This window comes from Pseudophryne corroboree, chromosome 3, assembly GCF_028390025.1.
Source record: "Pseudophryne corroboree isolate aPseCor3 chromosome 3, aPseCor3.hap2, whole genome shotgun sequence".
NCBI lineage: Eukaryota > Metazoa > Chordata > Amphibia > Anura > Myobatrachidae > Pseudophryne > Pseudophryne corroboree.
This window is the reverse complement of record NC_086446.1, coordinates 326140306-326160358: the sequence shown is the minus strand read 5'-3', so window position 1 is coordinate 326160358 and position 20053 is coordinate 326140306. Positions and strand designations below refer to the sequence as shown.

Genomic DNA, 20053 nt, shown 5'->3' with positions numbered 1-20053 from the left:
ATTGTTTCTACATTTGGGTCATAAATCAAGTCCAGGTTAATTACAGTTTCCTCACTCCTTAAACTCATTACCCTAGTACGATGATTGCACTTCATTAAAGCCTGACCGCATCTAAATATCAATCCAATCGATATGACAACACCTAAGATACATAGGAGAAACTTCCCAACATCCATTATGACTCCTTGAGCCCAGTCTCCTAAACCAGAAAACCAATTTCGCGGGTTCAACCATGACACCCAACCAGTCAGCTCATTACCTACAGCAGCAAGAGTGAGATTGTGTCTCCTGCGAAATTCCCACTTCAATTGGAGAATATCGTCCATCTTTTGGTCTATGACCTCGACCGGGTCCTCGGTGCTATTCGTAATATATGTGCAACATTTCACGCCGTATTGTGTTGCCAGTGTGACACAATATCCGCCTGTCACTGCTGTGAGGTAATTAAGAACCATTCTATGCTGTACCAGTTCTGTTTTGTAAGCCTGAAGTTCTCTTCCAGTATACCTAAACGTGTCATCATACATTTCAGTGATATTATCTAACAAATTTGCGAGCGCAGAAATGTATTTATAATTCAGCACTCCTCTAGCGGTGCGGGTGAAATCTAACGCGATTAAGAATTGAATCCCGGTGGATTCACTTATCAGATCAGAGGCCGGATGCTCTGTCTTCTCTATCAGGTGCCTTTTAACAACGTGCTCGTAATGGGTGTGAGTATAAGGAGCTTGGGCACCACGGTGTATGTCTTTCATTTTGTCATGTGATACAGTCATTACTTCAGGCAGTACTTTTCCAATATAACACAATCCTTCAGAGTTTGGGGCAAGCCACTTGTACGCCTTTCTCCCGCATATGAAATATGCATCATCGGGGAGAACATATGGGACGGAGTAGGACATAACCATATTACACACCTTCCATGTGAACTCTCCTAACCCTAATTCTTCCATCTGCTTAGTACACGTATCAGGTTGTACGATATGTGCACAGTATCCTGGTGATACCTCTCCAACTTTAGTAATCCTATTTCCTAAGGTATACCTATACCGGAAAGATTTTCCTCTACTGGCTATGTGGCGTACAAGCTCTGTATCTGTAGGCATTCTATCTGCTCTATGCGAAAAGGTCATGGTGTGGTTACTCCATGACACTTCCCAATTTCCCGGTTTTCGGGGATTGGAGATGTTGAAACATAATAGGGACCTATCCACATGGTATTGGTGGAGCTTCAAACTAGGAGGGCTGGAGATATTAAACCTCCGGTCCACCGGTCTCCCACCATTTAACTCAAGTACCTCCTCTATCGTTAAAGGAAATGGTACTAGCCCTGATTTGCTATGACCCTGAGGTACTTGAGAGCATACCCAACAATCTGTTTTGTTTAACACATTACCCACTAAGGAGTGATAGTCACTCAATGGATGCCGGTCCATATGGATATTAAAACTGGATTGGCATTTCTTAATGCACCCATCCTCAATGACATTGTTACAGAGCCTACAGATACAGTTTTCTTCAGCTAACAATCCTTCACAATTCCTTCTATGGTCAATGCTATCGGATCGTTTTCTGATACTCGCCTTTGCTTGTTGATTATGTTGTTCTCGGAAAACTACGCCTCCATCTTTATCATCAGAACCCATTCCAGAACCTCTCTCGACCTCCATGGTACTCTCGCCGGAACAGACTGCTCTGGTCAACATCATGGTCAACAGGAAAATCCGGATCACAGTCTCTTGGGGCAAGTCCATCTTAGGAGGAGACGAAGAAGAATGAAAAGGGGGAAAAATAATTTGAGGGAGAGGGGATGGGAAGGGGAGAAAAACAATAAAAGGGAACAGGGGATCGACAATTGCTTTTGATCTTGTGGTTCTCGATGCTCAGGTGCCGCCTTAGTCCTCCTGGAACAGACACTCTAGTGATACAACCTCTACCGTCTGTTCCTTATCACAGGACTTCTCTGGATCAACGACCTTCTTACAGTAGGACGAATGAACCCAAGTCTCTCTCTCAGCAACCTTCGATGCTGTAGTGCTAGTCAATAAGACCTGGTATGGTCCTTCCCATCTGTCAATAAGGCAACCTGAGCGTAGAAAATTCCGTATCATTACATAATCCCCAGGTTCAATGTCATGACAATTACTATCTGGTAAATCAGGAATCACTAACTTCAGATTATCATTTTGATTCCTCAACTGTTTACTCATGTTAATCAAGTATTTTACAGTTACTTCATTGTTACACTTCAAATCATCCTGAGGGTTAATCATAACATGCGGTTGTCGACCAAACAAGATTTCAAAGGGAGACAGATTAAGAGGGGACCTGGGAGTGGTTCTGATGCTGTACAGTACAATGGGTAAGGCTTCTGGCCATGTCAATCCTGTCTCTGCCATTACTTTACTCAATTTATTTTTAATAGTGCTGTTCACTCTTTCGACCTTCGCACTCGCCTGTGGACGGTACGGAGTGTGCAGCTTGCTATCAATTCCCATCAACTTACACATTCCTTGAAAGACATCACCTGTAAAATGGGTACCCCTATCACTTTCGATAATTCTAGGGATACCATATCTACATACAAATTCCTGCACAATTTTCTTAGCAGTAAACATAGCGGTATTTGTGGCCGCTGGAAATGCTTCGACCCAATTTGAGAAAACATCTATACAAACAAGTACATATTTCAAATTTCGACAAGGGGGTAATTGAATGAAGTCAATCTGTATTACCTGGAAAGGGCCGCCGGCAGGTGGGATATGGGATGGTTCTGTAGGTATTGTCTTTCCAATATTCTTTCTCAAACAGGTAAGGCATGACATGGCTCTTTTACTCGCATGAGAGGAGAATCCTGGGGCGCACCAATATGCTCTTACCAACTTGCACATCCCTTCCTTGCCTAGATGAGTCAGCCCGTGAGCTGCTTCAGCCAAACATGGAAGATATGCTCTGGGGGCCACTGGTTTACCATGTCCATCCGTCCAGAGTCCTGAGGACTCCTGGCCATATCCCTTTGCCTTCCAGACTGCCTTTTCCTGTGTGGAACACAAATTTTGCATCTCACACAACTTCTGTGTGTTGATGGTATTAAATACCATCAGTTGTGTGGTGTCTGTCTGTCTGGGGGTAGCGGCTGCTAACTTAGCTGCTTCGTCTGCTCGGCTGTTACCAAGCGATACTGGGTCTTGGCTATATGTATGTGCTTTACATTTGATAACAGCCACTCTGTCGGGTTCCTGTATCGCTGTTAGAAGCCTTTTTATGTGAGCTGCATGCGCTACCGGTGTACCAGCTGCCGTCATGAAATTTCTGAGGCGCCATAGGGCTCCGAAATCATGGACTACCCCGAATGCGTATCTAGAATCGGTGTAGATATTGGCTGATTTGCCCTTAGCCAATTCACATGCTCTGGTTAGGGCGACCAGTTCAGCAACCTGGGCTGAGTGAGGTGGGCCTAGCGGTTCCGCTTCTATGGTGCCTTGGTCATCTACGACTGCGTATCCAGTACACAAGTCTCCCGAGTCTGACTGTCTATGACAACTACCGTCCGTGTAGAACGTAAGTTCTGCATCTTCCAGTGGGTTGTCACTGATGTCAGGCCTTGCGGTAAAATTTTGGGTCAAATATTCTATACAATCATGAGTATCTTCCTTTGTATTAAATCCTCCTTCCCCAGTACTCTCATCCTCCACCCTTTGGGTTTGTCCAGACACACTTGGGAGATATGTTGCAGGATTTAATGCACTGCATCTCCTTATGGTGATGTTTACGGGGGCCATTAGTGCTAATTCCCATCTTGTAAACCGCGCTGATGAGACGTGCCTGGTTTGGGCAGAATTTAACAAGGCTGACACTGCATGCGGTGTATGAATTGTGAGGTTGTGACCTAGCACGACGTCTTCGCTTTTTGTTACTAGCAATGCTATTGCAGCAACGCTTCGCAAGCATGTGGGGAGGGATCGCGCTACCGTGTCTAGCTGAGCGCTGTAATATGCTACTGGCCTGCTGGCATCACCGTGCTTTTGGGTTAGTACGCCTGCCGCGCAACCAGCACTTTCTGTTCCGTATAGTTCAAAGGGTTTCCCATAGTCCGGCATACCTAATGCTGGTGCCTGCGTTAGGCACTGTTTAAGTCTCTCAAATGCTGCCTCAGACTCGTCTGTATGCGAAATCCGATCAGGTTTGTTTGAGGAGACCATTTCCTGCAAAGGTAACGCTAACATGGAAAACCCTGGGATCCAATTACGGCAATACCCACACATTCCTAAAAATGTTCTGATCTGTTGCTGGGTTTGTGGCAGAGTCATGTCTCTAATTGCTTGAATTCTATCAGCGGTCAGGTGTCTCAGTCCTTGTGTTAAACAGTGTCCAAAATATTTTACCTTAGTTTGGCATAATTGCAACTTGTCTTTGGAAACCTTGTGTCCTGTGTCTGAAAGATGAAACAGGAGCTGTTTCGTATCCTTCAGGGATGCTTCCAATGAATCAGAACACAGTAGTAGATCATCCACGTACTGTATTAATACTGATCCACTCACTGGTTGGAAAGACTGTAAGCAATCATGCAAAGCCTGAGAAAATATACTTGGGCTATCTATGAATCCTTGTGGTAATCGAGTCCATGTGTATTGGACTCCTCTGTATGTAAATGCGAACAAATATTGACTGTCAGGGTGCAGAGGTACCGAAAAGAAAGCGGACTTTAAAGCTAAATATTTATCGTATATAATACCCTTTATGAGGTCTAAGAACACTGTACGCTATTTATGTATGAAGTACCGTAAGGGTACGCTAGTTGCGTAACAATCGCTTTGCCGTGATCGAGACGCTCAAGCGTCACGTTCACTCACGGCCAAGAGATCACAGGCAGGCACGTTATTGGCTGTTAACTAAAGTAATGATTCGCTATAGCGTAGCGAACGCTCGGGACCACGAGGAGATCACCAGCGGAGCTGACGCTCACTATATTAAACCTTTGTATCTAAACCATAAACAGTGTATTGTGCAGTAAAACCTTAGTGTAATATTAGAGAGTAAATGCAACACAGTATAACCTTATTACCTTAAAAGCTGTTTGAGCGTCACCGACGCTCTGAGAATACTTAATACTATAAGAAACACACAGATACCTGGGCTTAGGGTCCAACGCCTAACATATATATTTTGAATGATATACTTGTAAAAGAATTAATACAAATACAAATCATACACTACAACATAACATAGACTAACTAACCAGGTAACTACACAGTAAATACAATACAATTAAGTTTAAGAGAAAAATGAGAGAAAGAGAAGAGAGAGAGAGATATGGCCCATAATAACAAGAGAGAAACAGTATGATTACGGAGAAAAACTTACGCACAAAGGAAACGATCGCATGCGCCTCGATATCCAGCCCCCGATTATCAGCAATGAGAACCGTTGAAGAGAGTTCGCGGGATGTACTAAAGGGAAAATGCAATAAAACCCCTGTTTTCGGGGGTTTTATTGCATTTTTTGTATGTACTATCACCCGGCCGCCACGTTTTTGCCGATGAGGGTATCTCCATCTTTGGATGACAATACCCTATAGAAGCTTATGGGCTTCTCTTCGCCAACCCCCATCCCCCCCGGCATACCTTCCTCCAGGAAGCCTGGAGCCGGAAGGTAATCTCCTCCTCCCCCTAGCAACGCAGGGGGAGGAGGAGGCGCCGGGGACAGCCTGCTGCCTGCTTCCCAGCAGGGGAGAAGGTGAAGATCCCGGGGAGGTGACGGAGACCCCCCGCAGACCACCTCACAGGTATCGCGGGGGGGCCTCCGTCACCGCATTGCAATATTGATCGCATATGTTAGTACATATGCAATCAACATCGCTGCGATAGGCGGCGATGTATGTTGATACATCCCACCCTATACCCCTGCAGCCACGCCGCCGCCCAGCCTCCCACCCTCCCAACCCCACACCAGAAAGCACAGTCAAGGATTCACGTAGCTGCAGGGGCGGACACAGTGCACATTGACTGCCAGCAAGCAAAAGTGAGTTTAATAAAAAAGAAGTTACTAGTATGTGGGGCATATGTGTAAGGTTACAATCATGTACAAGGCTAAACCATGCGGGGAATGTGGGGAATCTGCCACTCGATCTGGCAGACCCATTATCTGCATTCATCAAATACCTGTGCCAGCACCTGTGTCTGCATCTTGTGACTTTGGACCTTATTCTGAGTTGTGAACAAAGGGCTTCATTCAGCGCGGATTGCAATTGCGACTGAATGCACACTGATTGCTATTGCAAATTTGCGAAGACCTCTAGCCAAATCACAATCGCATATACTACTGCGTATACTACAACCCCATTGCAAATATAGCCCACTCCCATTGTATACAGAGCTACAAACACAACATTGCGTACATTCTCTCATAATTATGAGAATAAACGCATCTCTTATACATTGTTGTCAGCACAAAACCATGTATATTCATTTATAGATGATTTGTACATTTACAAACGTCTTCTTATACCAGACACCTTCTGCTGCATTACCATATGTTAGTATCGCAGCTGTTTCCAATCACATCTGAATCACCCCCATGGTTACCTGGCACTGGCGTATCTATAATGCGTTCAGTGTGTGCGGGGCAGGGGACCTATACTGCAGACCCTGCACTTATTTTTTCCAATTCTTACCCTCCAAAGTTCCACTTCGCCAGCAGCATGCACAGCATACTTACCTACTCTCCCAGATTCTGCAGGAGACACCCGGTTTTTCGAGTAGTCCCCCGCAGCCTCGGAAGAGTGGGACACCTCCCGCATTCTGCCCACTTCCTAGTGAAGTGGACAGAATGTGGAGAAAGACAGAGCAAAATCGCGGACTGGTTGAGGGGGCGGAGCCTAGTGGCGCGATTATATGCTAATTGCGTCATGTAGCTCCGCCCCCTATGCAAATATTAACCTACTGTGGGCTTTTCCTGACGAGTAGGCGGGGCTTAATTATGTAAATTATCTCAGCCCCACCCTCTTCGTCGCCCACCTGCTTCTCCTCTCCGGGCATCTCCCGGAGAGGAGATTTGAGATGTCGGTAAGTATGATGCACAGTAGGAAAATCACTGGGAAAATGGCCACCGGGCCATTTTTTCGGAGTCCTGCAGATGCATACTAGACTCTGGGCCAGCGCTAGGGTCTCCTAGTGACCCTAGTGCCCAGAATCTATTTGCTCTGACAGCTAGAGAGGAGGTGGCCAGGATAGAGACTGTACACAGGCCTCCTCCTCTCTTGATGCGCCCCTTGTTCTCTGGTATTTCTTTTCATTGGACATGATGATTCTGGTGAAGTACGTTGGTGTCTGTTTGACTTATGACCTAAGCTAAATTTGGGACAACAGCTCTTGTGTCTGTTTCAAAATTCCTTATGCAATTCTTCAGAATGTAAGAGCCAAAGAATAAGGAATTCGTTATTTTTACAGAAAGGCAGCTTGAATAATAGTGTGTCATGAATGAAGGCAATATTGTTCTCTGCGCTTACACAAATTAACTGGTCTTCTACTATGGTGACTGCAGCCATTTCAAGGAGCAGAAAAATCTGGCCAAATACTGTTTCTCCAAATGCAGCCTGTTAATAATTTATTGTGTATCAGCGCATTTTAGTGTTACTAGAGTGAGAGTGACATGTAGTGAGAGGAACAAACATCAACATTTCACACTTTTCTGTCTTGAGTCCCCAGGCAGAAATAATTATTAATTAGTTACTAAAATGTGATTAATATTACTATTATTTTAGGTTTGTAATAGCAATAGTCATCTTCATGATGATAATAGCAACAATGTACATGCAACACATCAGTATATTGGGGTTTATACATGAAGCACTGAAAAGAATGGAGAAGTGAGCCTGTGGAGAAGTTGCCCACGGCAACCAATCAGCTGCTCCGTACAATTGTATAGTATGCTAATTATAAATGTTACTTCAATGCTGATTGGTTGCCATGGGCAACGTCTCCACTGGCTCACTTTTCTACACTTTTCACTGCTTCATGAATAGACCCCATTGTCTTTTATTTATAATATAGGGCCTAATTCATTATTGTAATGAATTGCACAGCCACAAGGAAACGGCTGTGCAATTCCTTGTCATAAAAATTCAAATGCACATGCGCAGAACAGGTATGACACCTGAGAAGAGACCCCAAACATTGTATGTGTAAGTAAATCATCAGGTTTGTGTACAAATATGAATAAGACCCATAGTGCCAATATATGATACTGCTACTGTAGGTCAGAGAATATCTATTGTATATATTTATTATATTTATATAACATATTAACTTTGCCTTCCACAGTTCGATAAGGGTGCCTATTTATAATTAATTAAGAAACATTTATAGCCATAATCAGCAGAAGGTAGGCATAAAGGATAATAAATTAACATACAGAATTTACAGAAATAAAGACAGATCCACGCTGTATTTTTATTCATACACTTTGAAACTACAGAAACATTTAAATCCTTTGCAATTGCTTTTCTTTGAACTAATTTAGGCCTCTAATAATTATATGGCCCCTTGGGTAACAATTTATCATAAGCTGTAATTTTTCCCCGGTAACCATCATTCTTGCAATTTTTTAAGGATCTCTTGCCAGGCCATGGGTTCTAATAAGAGCTCATCCCCATTATCACTTTACTGATACTGCCTTGGTCTGCTCAGGTTCAAGAAATTGCTGTAGATTCTTCTCCGGGAAAAAAAAATGAATTAGTAGTCTATAGGCTGTAATGGCCAGCTACTGGGTGTCGGCATAGTTTTTATGAGCTTGTTAAATAGTTACTGATCAACCATAACAGTAAAATCACTGACAGGTGAAGTGACTAACATTGATTGGGAGTGCAGGAGAGGTGGAAAAATCTAAAAAGTGCAAAACTAAAGGCAACAGACCTTTGTATCAAAAGGTTTAGAAAAAGCACCAGGAAAAGGAAGCCAGTGTGGTTCACAAAAGAGGTATCAGCTAGTAGTGTGAAAGCAAAAAAGATGGCCTTTAGGAAATACAAACAGACTCCAAATAATAATGACAAAGAGGCTTATCTTGCCAGACGGAAGGGGGCTAATGTGGCCAGACCGCTCAGCACACATTTCCCCCCCCCCGCTCAGCACAGCGCGATGTGTGCTGAGCGTGCGGGGGGGGGGGGGGGATGACGATGACCAGGGGACGCTCATTTCACCTGCTGGGTGACATGAGCGACCTGCTAGATTGAGGCAAATCTAGCACCAGCGATAGCGACGCGTGGGGCCGCGCATCGCTATCGCTGTCGGGGGTACACACGGACAGATCATGCTTAAAATCTAGTCAGATTGCTTAGATTATTGCTCCATGAGTAATCCCTTAAGAAAGTGATCAGGTGTGCAAAGGCACAAGCTGAGGAGAAAATGGCCCAGTCAGTAGATAAAGGGGGCAAAACTTTATATAAGTATATAAGTGAAAGGGGAAAATCAAATGAAGGAATAATAAGACTTAAGACAGAGAGTGAGAATTTGGCAGAGGGAGACAAGGCAATAGCAGATCATCTAAAAAAAATATTATTGATCAGTATTTACTACAGAAGAAGGGAAGGAGCCACAGTTAAGTTGCAAGGACATGCATAAAAATAAGGTAGATGAAAGTACATTTACAGAGGAAAAGGTCCTAACAGAACTCTCAAAACTGAAAGTGGATGAATCAATGGGATAAGATGGGATACATCCAAGGATACTAAAAGAGCTAAAAGATGTACTGGTAGTACCATTAACAGAATTATTCAACCAGTCACTAGATACAGGTACAATTCTAGAGGACTGGAAAAGAGTGAATGAAGTTCCACTGCACAAAAGTGGAAGCAAGAAGAAGCAAGTAACTGCAGACCAGTAAGTCTCAGTCATAGGGAAAGTAATGAAAACACTTTACAGGATCCAAAACAGCATGGATTTATTGGTGGGTGATCATGCCAAACAAATATTATAGACATTTTTTGACTCTGTGACTAAAATAATAGATAGATGGGGGAGGGGGGGTCTGTAGATGTAGCATATCTAGACTTTAGTAAGGCATGTGACACTCCCACATCGCAGACTGCTAAATAAACTCAAAAGCGTGGGATTGGATTATAAAACAATTATAAAACAATTAAATTAAATGGATAAGAACCTGGTTGCAGGATAGGAAACAGACAGTTGTAATAAATGGAGTGCATTCTATGGAGGGAAATTTTTACCAGTGGAGTACCCCAGGGATCTGTACTTGGACCAGTGGTCTTTAATATCTTTGTTGGTGACATTGCAAATGGTATTGAAGTGAAAGTATGCCTTATTGCAGATGACACAGAGGTAAGCAACAGGGTAGACACATCGGAAGGGGTAAAACAAATTACTGATGATCTAGGTAGACTTGAGAAATGGTCAAAAACGTGGCAACTACAGTTCAATGCTAAAAAATGCAAAATCATGCACTTGGGTCTCAAAAACCCAAAGGCTACTATAATGCAAACTACTGAGGAGGAAAGGAATTTAGGAGTCATTATTTCAAGTGATTGTAAGTTTGCGAGCAGGGCCTTCCTACCTCTATGTCTGTCTGTTTTTGCCCAGTTTTGTTCTATTACTGTTGTCCTAATTGTAAAGCGTAACGGAAAATGGTACATGGCCTACATCACAAAACTTACCCGGACAGACTAAAAGATCTTACCATGTATAGTTTGGAGCAGAGAAGGGACAGGGGGGACATGATATAAATGTTCAAATATACCAAGGGTTTTAACAAAGTACAGCAGGGATACATTCTTCAAGGGAAGAGAAGTATTAGAACTTGAGAACATACACTGAAAATGGAGGCAGGCAGGTTCAGGGGAAATCTATGGAAAAATTACTTCACAGAAAAGGTAGTGGATAAGTGGAATAACCTTCTATCAGAGGTGGTAGAGTATAAGTTAGTAGAGCAATTAAAACATGCTTTGGATAAGCATATGAATATCCTTACAAAAAACTAAGGTTCAAAAGGGTTTTAGATAGTGTAGCCTAAATAATTAAAAAAAGGGGCACACTAGATGGGCCAAGTGGTTCTTATCTGCTGTCAAATTCTATGTTTCTATGATTATCTTGTTACAATAGCACCTGCCTAGGGGTGGGATATAGTAGGCAGTTCTTGAAGTTAATATGTTGGAAGCAGGAAAAATGGGCAAGCGTATGGATCTGAGTGACTTTGTAAGGGCCAAATTGCGATGCCTAGATAACTGGGTCAGAGCATCTCCAAAAGGCAGGTCTTGTGGGGTGTTTCCAGCATGCAGTGGTTAGTACATACCACAAGTGGTCCAAGGAAGGACAATCTGTAAACTGGCAACTGGGTCATGGGCACCCAAAACTTATTGATGCATATAGCTGCCATGTCTGGTCCTGTCCCACAAACGAGCTACTGTAGCAGAAATTACGGAAAAAGTTAATACTGGCTATGATAGAAAATGTATCAGAACACACAGTGCATCGCAGCTTGTTGAGTATGTGGGGCAGCAGTGCAAGTATGCGGGTATGCTCGGGTACGGAGTACCCATAAGAATTTGGCAGCGGGTACTCAGAACCACCTGCCACACACTTTGCCATTACCACAATTATAATGTGCCACAAAGCAACAAGATCACGGTGCTTGGCAGTATGACGGCTCCTCCCACTTTGTTAGGGTTACTGGGAGTGCGACAGTGGCTGTATTTTCCTGTTATAATGGAGGCATAACTATATATTGTTATTAAATTGGGGGCATTACTAAATATTTCTATTATACTGGAGGTATCACTATATATTTCTGTTATACTGGAGGCATTACTATATATTTTTAGCCTTGCCTCCAGATTCCCCCCCCCCCCAAAAAAAAATGGGCTGTCGTATGGCCATGCCGCTAATGTCATGTAGCCACTCCCGCTAGCAACATGTGGCCACGCCCCCTCACAACACATGACCACGTCCATTTTTCGGCACTCAGTACCACTAAGAAAATATTTCTACTTGCACCACTGATGTGCGGCTGTGTAACAGCAGAGCAATCAGAGTTCCCATGTTATCATCTGTCCACCAGTGGCATATTAATGCCTGGGCGGGGGGACCGCCCAGAATCTCTTGTTGCCTGTAATCAAATAACCATTTGTACCTGTATACACTATATCTCACAAAGATTTTATTATTACTCAATAAAATAAATGTAAAAAAAAAATTGTGCAATTGGTGCTTGTGGGAAGAGTGGCTGATGCAATAGGTATCATGGAAATGGCAAGAAGACTTTGGGGGCTGTTCTGAGTCAGATGTAGAGAAAGCATCGGGTGCAGGTGTCCTAAGTTTTTCCTTTGTACATGTGTCTGAGGCAGATCACAATTCCTACAGAATCGTTATGATATAGCGATGGACGGGATGCCAGCGGTCAGAAAACCAAGAGCGGCATCCCGATCATCAGAATACTGACAGCCTCCCAAAAAGTGCCCTAACCCTCCCCTGCCCCCTACCATTACCCTAACCATCCTTTGTGGGTGCCTAACCTTAACCCTCCCCGATAGTGCCTAACCCTCCTTTCCCCGCTGACTAAACCTAACCCGCCCCACTTTGTGCCTAACCCTGACCACCCCTTATAACCCCCCCCCCCCCCCTTTTAATGCCTAAACCTGACATCCCACCCTCCGAAAGAGTGTTCGGGATTCCTTGCGTTGGTATTTTGATTCCAGGATCCCGATCTCCGTCTGGATTTTGATACTGGCATTATGCGGTCGGATCCCGTCCAGCGGCATTGTAACTACATCCCATTCCTATGGCAACTGCGTCGTACTCTGAATCTCTGCCACTAGGTTTATATGTAAATCTTCCTATTTCCCAGATTTTGCTGATTTACAAATCAATACCCAGTCATATCCCATACAAAAAAATACAAAAATACTTCCTCACTGTAATGCTTCAAGACCTGTGTGAAAGATGTCCGTAGACCACAGGTTCTCAAACTCGGTCCTCAGGACCCCACACAGTGCATGTTTTGCAGGTCTCCTCACAGATTCACAGGTGAAATAATTAACTCCACCTGTGGACCTCTTAAAATGTGTCAGTGAGTAATTACACCTGTGCTCCTGCTGGGTTACCTGCAAAACATGTGAGGACCAAGTTTGAGAGCCTGTTCTGTAGACTAATACTGTAAGCAATGCTTTGTTTTGGCGCTACTCAGGAGTACCCAATACTGGCACCTTTTTTGCCTAATTTCATTTGTAGTTTTTATTACTAGTTTTTGTAACACTAAGAAATCAAACTTATGTATTTAGGGAGTTTGATCGGAAATGAGAAGTGGCCCACGTTCCACTGTGGGAATAACCAGTAACAGTAAGCAGGGCATTACACTGAAATCTCCTGTGTTACCTCTTTAATAAATGGGGCCAGCACATAGTTTTCTAAAAGTAGTTGAAATTAATATTTTCACCTACTTTTAAGGATACTAAATAGGCCCCATATTCATTCAAGGAAAATAACATTAAGAATACAAAGTATAATAATTGTTAGGACTAGATGAACATTGTAGCAAAAAAAATAGTTTTTGCTGTCATTAGTCGGGATTGGGGAATCAGGATTTTTAGACATGATTAATATTCCCGATTGCCCAACCCGGTCGTCGGGGGATCAGTAATGTTGCAGGTGCATGGGCCCCATAAGACTAATGACAGTAAAAACAATTTTTTTTGCTACAATGTTCGTCTAGTCCTAACAATTATTATACTTTGTATTCTTAATATGTTATTTTCCTTGAATGAATATTTCCCAGATGGATCGACAGTCATCGATGGCCACCAATCCGGGGATCCGATTGGAGATACCAGGGAATTGGCTTCCAGATGTACTGTATAGGTGACTTCGGTTGTGCCTAATATGTAATTGTGTGTAAATATATTGTAAAAAGTATGTGTCAGTTTCCAGCATTGTTTTCATAATACTTTCACAGAACTACATGGTACATACAAATCGTTTCTCCACCCATTGGGGCTAATTCTGAATCGGACATAGGGGGTAAATCCAAGTTGATCGCAGCAGGAATTCTGTTAGCAATTGGGCAAAACCATGTGCAGTGCGGGGGGGGGGGGGCAGATATAACATGTGCAGAGAGAGTTAGATTTGGGTGTGGTGTGTTCAATCTGCAATCTAATTTGCAGTGTAAAAATAAAGCAGCCAGTATTTACCCTGCACAGAAATAAAATAACCCACCCAAATCTAACTCTCTCTGCAAATGTTATATCTGCCACACCTGCAGTGCACATGGTTTTGCCCAACTGCTAAAAAAATTTCTTCTGCGATCAACTTGGAATTACCCCCATAGTGACATCCGTGTAGGCATTTTATTCCAGTTGTACGTCTACAAATTTATGCAACTGTTGCTACAACCCCTTTCCTGGAGTACAAGCATGCGTCTGAATGTGTAAGGACTAAAGGCCCGTACACACTGGTCGATATATCGGCCGTTCTCTTGAACGGCCAATATATCGCGGGACCATTGGCCAGTGTGTACGGCCTATACGTCTGTGAACTCCGTCGTTCACAGACGTATCGCGTTGGCCGCGCAGCACAGCCGACGCACAATATATCTACCGATATATTGGCGCGTCGCTGTGTGTGTACGGGGCGGTCGGCTGACCGCCCGTACACACGCTGCGGCGGCCGCCGGTGATTGACAGCTGAACTGGGCGGGCGTGTGTACACGCCCGCCCAGTTCATGACGTCAGTCCCCGACGGATCGGGCAGTGTGTATGCTGAACACACTGCTCGATCCATCCATAGATATATCTGCAGATCAATTGATCTGCAGATATATCTATTAGTGTGTACCCACCTTAAGACACCCACTTTGAGCACCTTTAGATGCTTAAATACCACTTGTATCTTTAGACACAACCACATTGTCTTACCCTTTAAGATAACCTTATTGATCTCCTCAGCCTGTACTCCATCCATTGGAGTAGTGTACTGCTTCCAGTTATATGAGTGTATGATATCTATACCTGCAATGCTTCCAGATATAGGAGTCTCATGGTCTTCTTCACTCTAGGTTTGAATTATGATTTTATTGGAAATAAGTACATATCCACTTTACCTTTCTTCCTTAATACCATTTTCTATGTAAATAGATGTATCTATTGGTGAAAATAATATTCTGTTTTATTTCCTTTCAGGAACTTACCAGGGTCAGTTTGGAAATGGGATCAGAGAGGGCTATGGTGTACGTCAGAGTGTTCCTTATGGAATGGCTGCAGTTGTTCGAAATCCTTTACGTACCTCCTTGACATCCCTCCGCAGTGAACACAGCAATGGGACATTGGCACAACATGATGCTATGTCAACTTCTCCAGATAATATTGTGTCACCAACTATCACGAGAGGAGGCTTCGCCCTTTCACTCTACTCAGATGCCGAATCTCTCAAGGGGCAAAAGAAAGGTATTTTCCGAAGAGGTTCTCTTTTGGGTAAGCTGAGAAAATCAGATTCTAAGACATCACTTTCATCTCAGAGAAGTAAATTAAGCTTCTTGAAGGGTATCAGCGGTATGAGCTCTGGAGCTAGTGATGCCACATCTACTGTGAGTTTTGGTGATGGGACCGAACCAGAAGAGCTTCCACCAGTTGAGGCAGATATTGATGCCACCACCACTGAGTTATACATGGGTGAATGGAAGAAAGATAAGAGATCTGGCTTTGGTATCAGTGAGCGATCCAGTGGGCTGAAGTATGAGGGAGAATGGTTGGACAATCTGAGACATGGCTACGGTTGTACTACCTTGCCAGATGGAACGAAAGAGGAAGGAAAATATAGGAACAATGTTTTTATTAAAGGCATGAAGAAGAGAGTGATACCCCTAAAGAGTGCAAAGATTAGACAGAAAGTAGACAGAAGTATTGAAGGAGCGCAGAGAGCAGCTGCAATTGCACGCCAGAAATCTGAAATTGCTGCATCCAGGTAAGATATAAAAACACATAATTGAACATTTATGAAGCCACTTCATATTAAATGAAAAAGAAAACCAGAAATTAATACATTGGTCAATCTATACCTATATTTACCATATTTTGGTCAAGAAAATAGCAGGTGAAAATTTTTGCTGGTTTTTATTTATGTAAAAGAGTATTTTTGTTTCAAAGATTCACTAATTGTTGAATTTGCGCGTTCATCCCATATGATTACCTTCTGCCATCTGTAAATCATATATACACAATCTTATTCTTTTACAGAAAGCTATTTGTTTGCGCTGGAACTTTAGCCTTAATAACTAAAGGTGATGCTTTGTTAGGTAAACTGTCTCATCTGCAGCTTCCCACAGAATTTTAAAATACCTATCCATGGTAAACTGAATAAACATAACAGAATGCAGCTGTTTCATACAGTGGGCGGTATTCAAATGATTTATCACGCCCAATTTCCTTTCTAAAGTGATCCCCACATATCGCGCCCATAGTACTCATGTTTAGCTGCGTAATGGGTTGGGTGCCCTCGCTACCTCAGGGGTAGCGAGCTGAAATTATTACACCACGCCCGTCAGCAAAAACAGAACGGGTGTGGAAGGGGGTGAAAAGAATTGAATACCGCCCTGTGAGTGCCAATCATAGTAAAAGAGACAGCGAGAATTTATTATTAGGTAAACGATGCTTAGGGTCTAACTATGATTAAACATTAGCATTTGATGATAATTGGTATAGTTTGTGTTAGCATATAAAATTTCTTCTTAACTTTTCTGACCTTGCTTCCGGTAGAGCCAGCGCCAAGGTATGCCTGATTACATGGCTTATGGCACAATTGGGTGGAGAAATCACATTATCAAACGACATTATCAATCCACAGACAACCCAAGTAAACAATGTCAGGGGAGCTATGATCAATGAGGTGAGCTTGGCTAGATGATACCGTTTACACAATGGCCTGTCCACCTTTTAGAAGTTAAGTGCTCTAAGGAAACTTTAATACGCTATCAGATGGGCATCTGGTAGGTCTCCCTCTGATTCAGGAGCTTCCTAGGCAATTTTGGAGACTTGGCAAGAATGACCTTCGTTATATGCAGACTTTGATTATTGGACATTTTCTTTCTCTCTTATATTCATGTATCTGTTTATCTGCAGTGGAGGGGCTGCTCTTTTTGGCACAGAAACATTTTCTTTAATTTCTAGAATACATAGCTTGCTTTATATTTATAAAATATACTGTAGTTGTGGTTAGAATCATGGAGATTTGTGACAAAGTGGGAGATGGGCGATAGTGGTAAGGCAGGCAAACACAGAGTAGCACATATAATAATAATAATAATAATAATAATAATAATAATAATTAATGTAAAAAAAAAAAACAACTTTGCAGAAAATTACAGCTTACCAATATCAGGCAAACTGACAAAATGCATATTCAGGGCCAACCAAGCAATAAAAATAGTTATTTGTAATCAATACAGATTGAAAATTAGTGTCATAACTCATATTTGCTTTATAAAGTTCATGCAACAATAACTAAACATTTTTAGGTCTTAGTGCAGTGGTTCTCAAACTGTGTGCCGTGGTACCCTGGGGTGCCTCAGGACACTTGCAGGGGTGCCTTGGATTGGTGGTCCAGGACCAATTCAAATTATTTACGGTCAATGTAAGAGACAAAGCCAGTGCTTGTTGCTTCCAGTCATAAAATGTGTGGACAAACAGAAGTGAACCCTGCACCTCACCACACAACTGGGCCTAAGGATGACATATAAACACAACTTCCTTAATATTTATTTCTGAATATCTCAATAAGAAACTTTTGGCCTTGAAGTGCCATGAAAAGAATTCTGATACTCTAGGGTGCCGTGATAAATATTATCCTTATACTGTATTGTACCAGCTTGATTATAAGTAACAAGCTGCTATTGAGAAATACACCTCTTTTATAGAATGCTCCATTACCAGATAAACTCAGAAAATGGACTTGGGAATGAATCTAAGGCAGGGGCATCCAAACTGTGGGGCAGATGTATTAACCTAGAGAAGGGATGTAGCAGTGATAAAGGAGTGATAAGTGCAAGGTGATAACACAACATCCAATCATTACGGGTTTGAAAAATGACAATTAGATCTGACTGGCTGGTACGTTATTATCACCTTGCACTTATCACTGCTTTATCACTTCCTTATCCCTTCTCCAGGTTTAATACATCTGCCCCATCATTCTTGAAGTGCTATATATAAAAAAATAAATACATTTTTAAATAGAAGGCCAAACTATTTGGTTCATAAGGAAGAGCCTCCTTTATGCATAGATATCTCTTAGTAGACAGTATGGATAGAAGAATTGGCAGAAGGGACAGGAGATTTGGAAATATGAATAGGAGAGTGGGTAGTAGGGACAGGTACCTGTTATGGCACTGCGCTGATCTTCAACTTGGGCTGTAGAGTTGTGCCAGTCTTGCACACGGCCCTGCATAACAGGTTGCGGGTCTGTCACCCACGACACTAGCAAGTTGACCCTTGGAAGTAAACCTCACTAAGTACATGACTATCAATAGGCAGGCCTCTCCAATGTTCAATCTGCAGTCCGGTCGGCTCTGATATTCATATAATTTATATATTTATATTATACAATAAAAGTCAATTTTACTTAGATTTATTATTATTAGTTTTTGTGTGTTTACAAAATTTACCTATTTACTTATCACCCTCTATTTGAACTATTCTAGAAAGAACAGAAGTGTCTGTTCTCACAATACTTAGTTATTTATATCTGTTAGATTGGCCAGTTGAGAGAGAACAGTTGTAGATGGCCACATTTTGCACGTGGTTTATAATTTCATCCTCCAAACATCATAATGCACAATAATCTGCACTTCAATTAATCTCCCTATTGTTTAATGACAGATCAGCAACCAGTAAGAGTCAGTCATCAGTCACTCCAAGCCATCTGCCTCAGCTACCCAATAGGAAAGGATTACATGATCTTTAGCAGATTTACATAGGGGCTAATTCAGACCTGATCGTTAGCAAGCGATTTTTGCACTACTGCGATCAGATAGTCTCCACCTACAGGGGGAGTGTATTTTAGCTGTGCAAGTGTGCAAACAAATGTGTAACAGAGCTGCACAAACTGATTTTGTGCAGTCTCTGCGCAGCCCAGGACTTACTCAGCCGCTGCGATCACTTCAGCCTTTTTGACATCAAAATCCCTCCCTGCAAACGCATGAACACGCCTACATTTTTCCAACCCCTCCCTGAAAATGGTCATTTGCCACCCAGAAACGCCTTCTTCCTGTCAATCTCCTTGTGATCGCCCGTGGATCCGTCGCACAAACCCATCGCTGAGCGGCAATCCGCTTTGTACCCGTGTGACGCTCCTGTGCATTGCGGTGCATATGCATGCGCAATTCGGACCTGATTGCAGGCTGTGAGAAAATGTAGCCTAGCGGTCAGGTCTGAATTACCCCCATAGTTTGATAATACACCTGTCCTCTCAGTGTGAAAACTTGGTTTTGTGGCCAGACTGGATATGGTGGGGGGCAAAGACACAGAAGTGGGGAGGGGCCAGAGACAGATGTGGGGAGGGATTAGAGATACAGATGTGGGGAGGGGGCAGAGACAGATATGAGGAGAGGCAGAGGCAGGAATAGTAACGGAGACAGTGGGACAGACTTTATAGGAGAGAGGGGCAGCAGAGGTACCTCTGTGCACAACAGTGAGCGTCAATCTCACAATTCCATCTTCAGTGCATTGTACACTATATCCGGCCAATAAAAGTGGAGGGGAGGAGAAGAACTGCAGGTGGAGCAACTATGGAGGCAGAATGGAGGCATATTCTGGTCCTGCTGTAGGTAAGTCGGAGTCACAGTTTCAGGATCCCTGCACAGATGCTGGTGCTAGCACTTGCTGAAGAGTTAAATGAATGACTCATCGCACAGCTTAACTGTGTGATGAGTCATTCCTTCATATAACTCTTTGACCAGCACTAGCAGCTTGCACTGTGCTGTGTGAATGTAATGAGTAACTGCAGCGGCCAGGCCCCTCAGCTGTCAGGGCCCAGCAATCCCCCCCTGATGGCGTCCCCGGCTG

The 20053-nt window shown here is 42.9% G+C and overlaps 1 protein-coding gene across 1 annotated transcript in view; it reads left to right on the top strand.

The window, feature by feature from the left end:
• JPH2 (junctophilin 2) overlaps positions 1–20053 on the top strand; it is a 240205-nt gene that overhangs the window by 24369 nt on the left and 195783 nt on the right. Inside the window, exon 2 of the mRNA XM_063959542.1 lies at positions 15179–15959. Coding sequence (XP_063815612.1) covers positions 15179–15959 — 781 coding nt within the window. The remainder of the gene's footprint in view (positions 1–15178; positions 15960–20053) is intronic.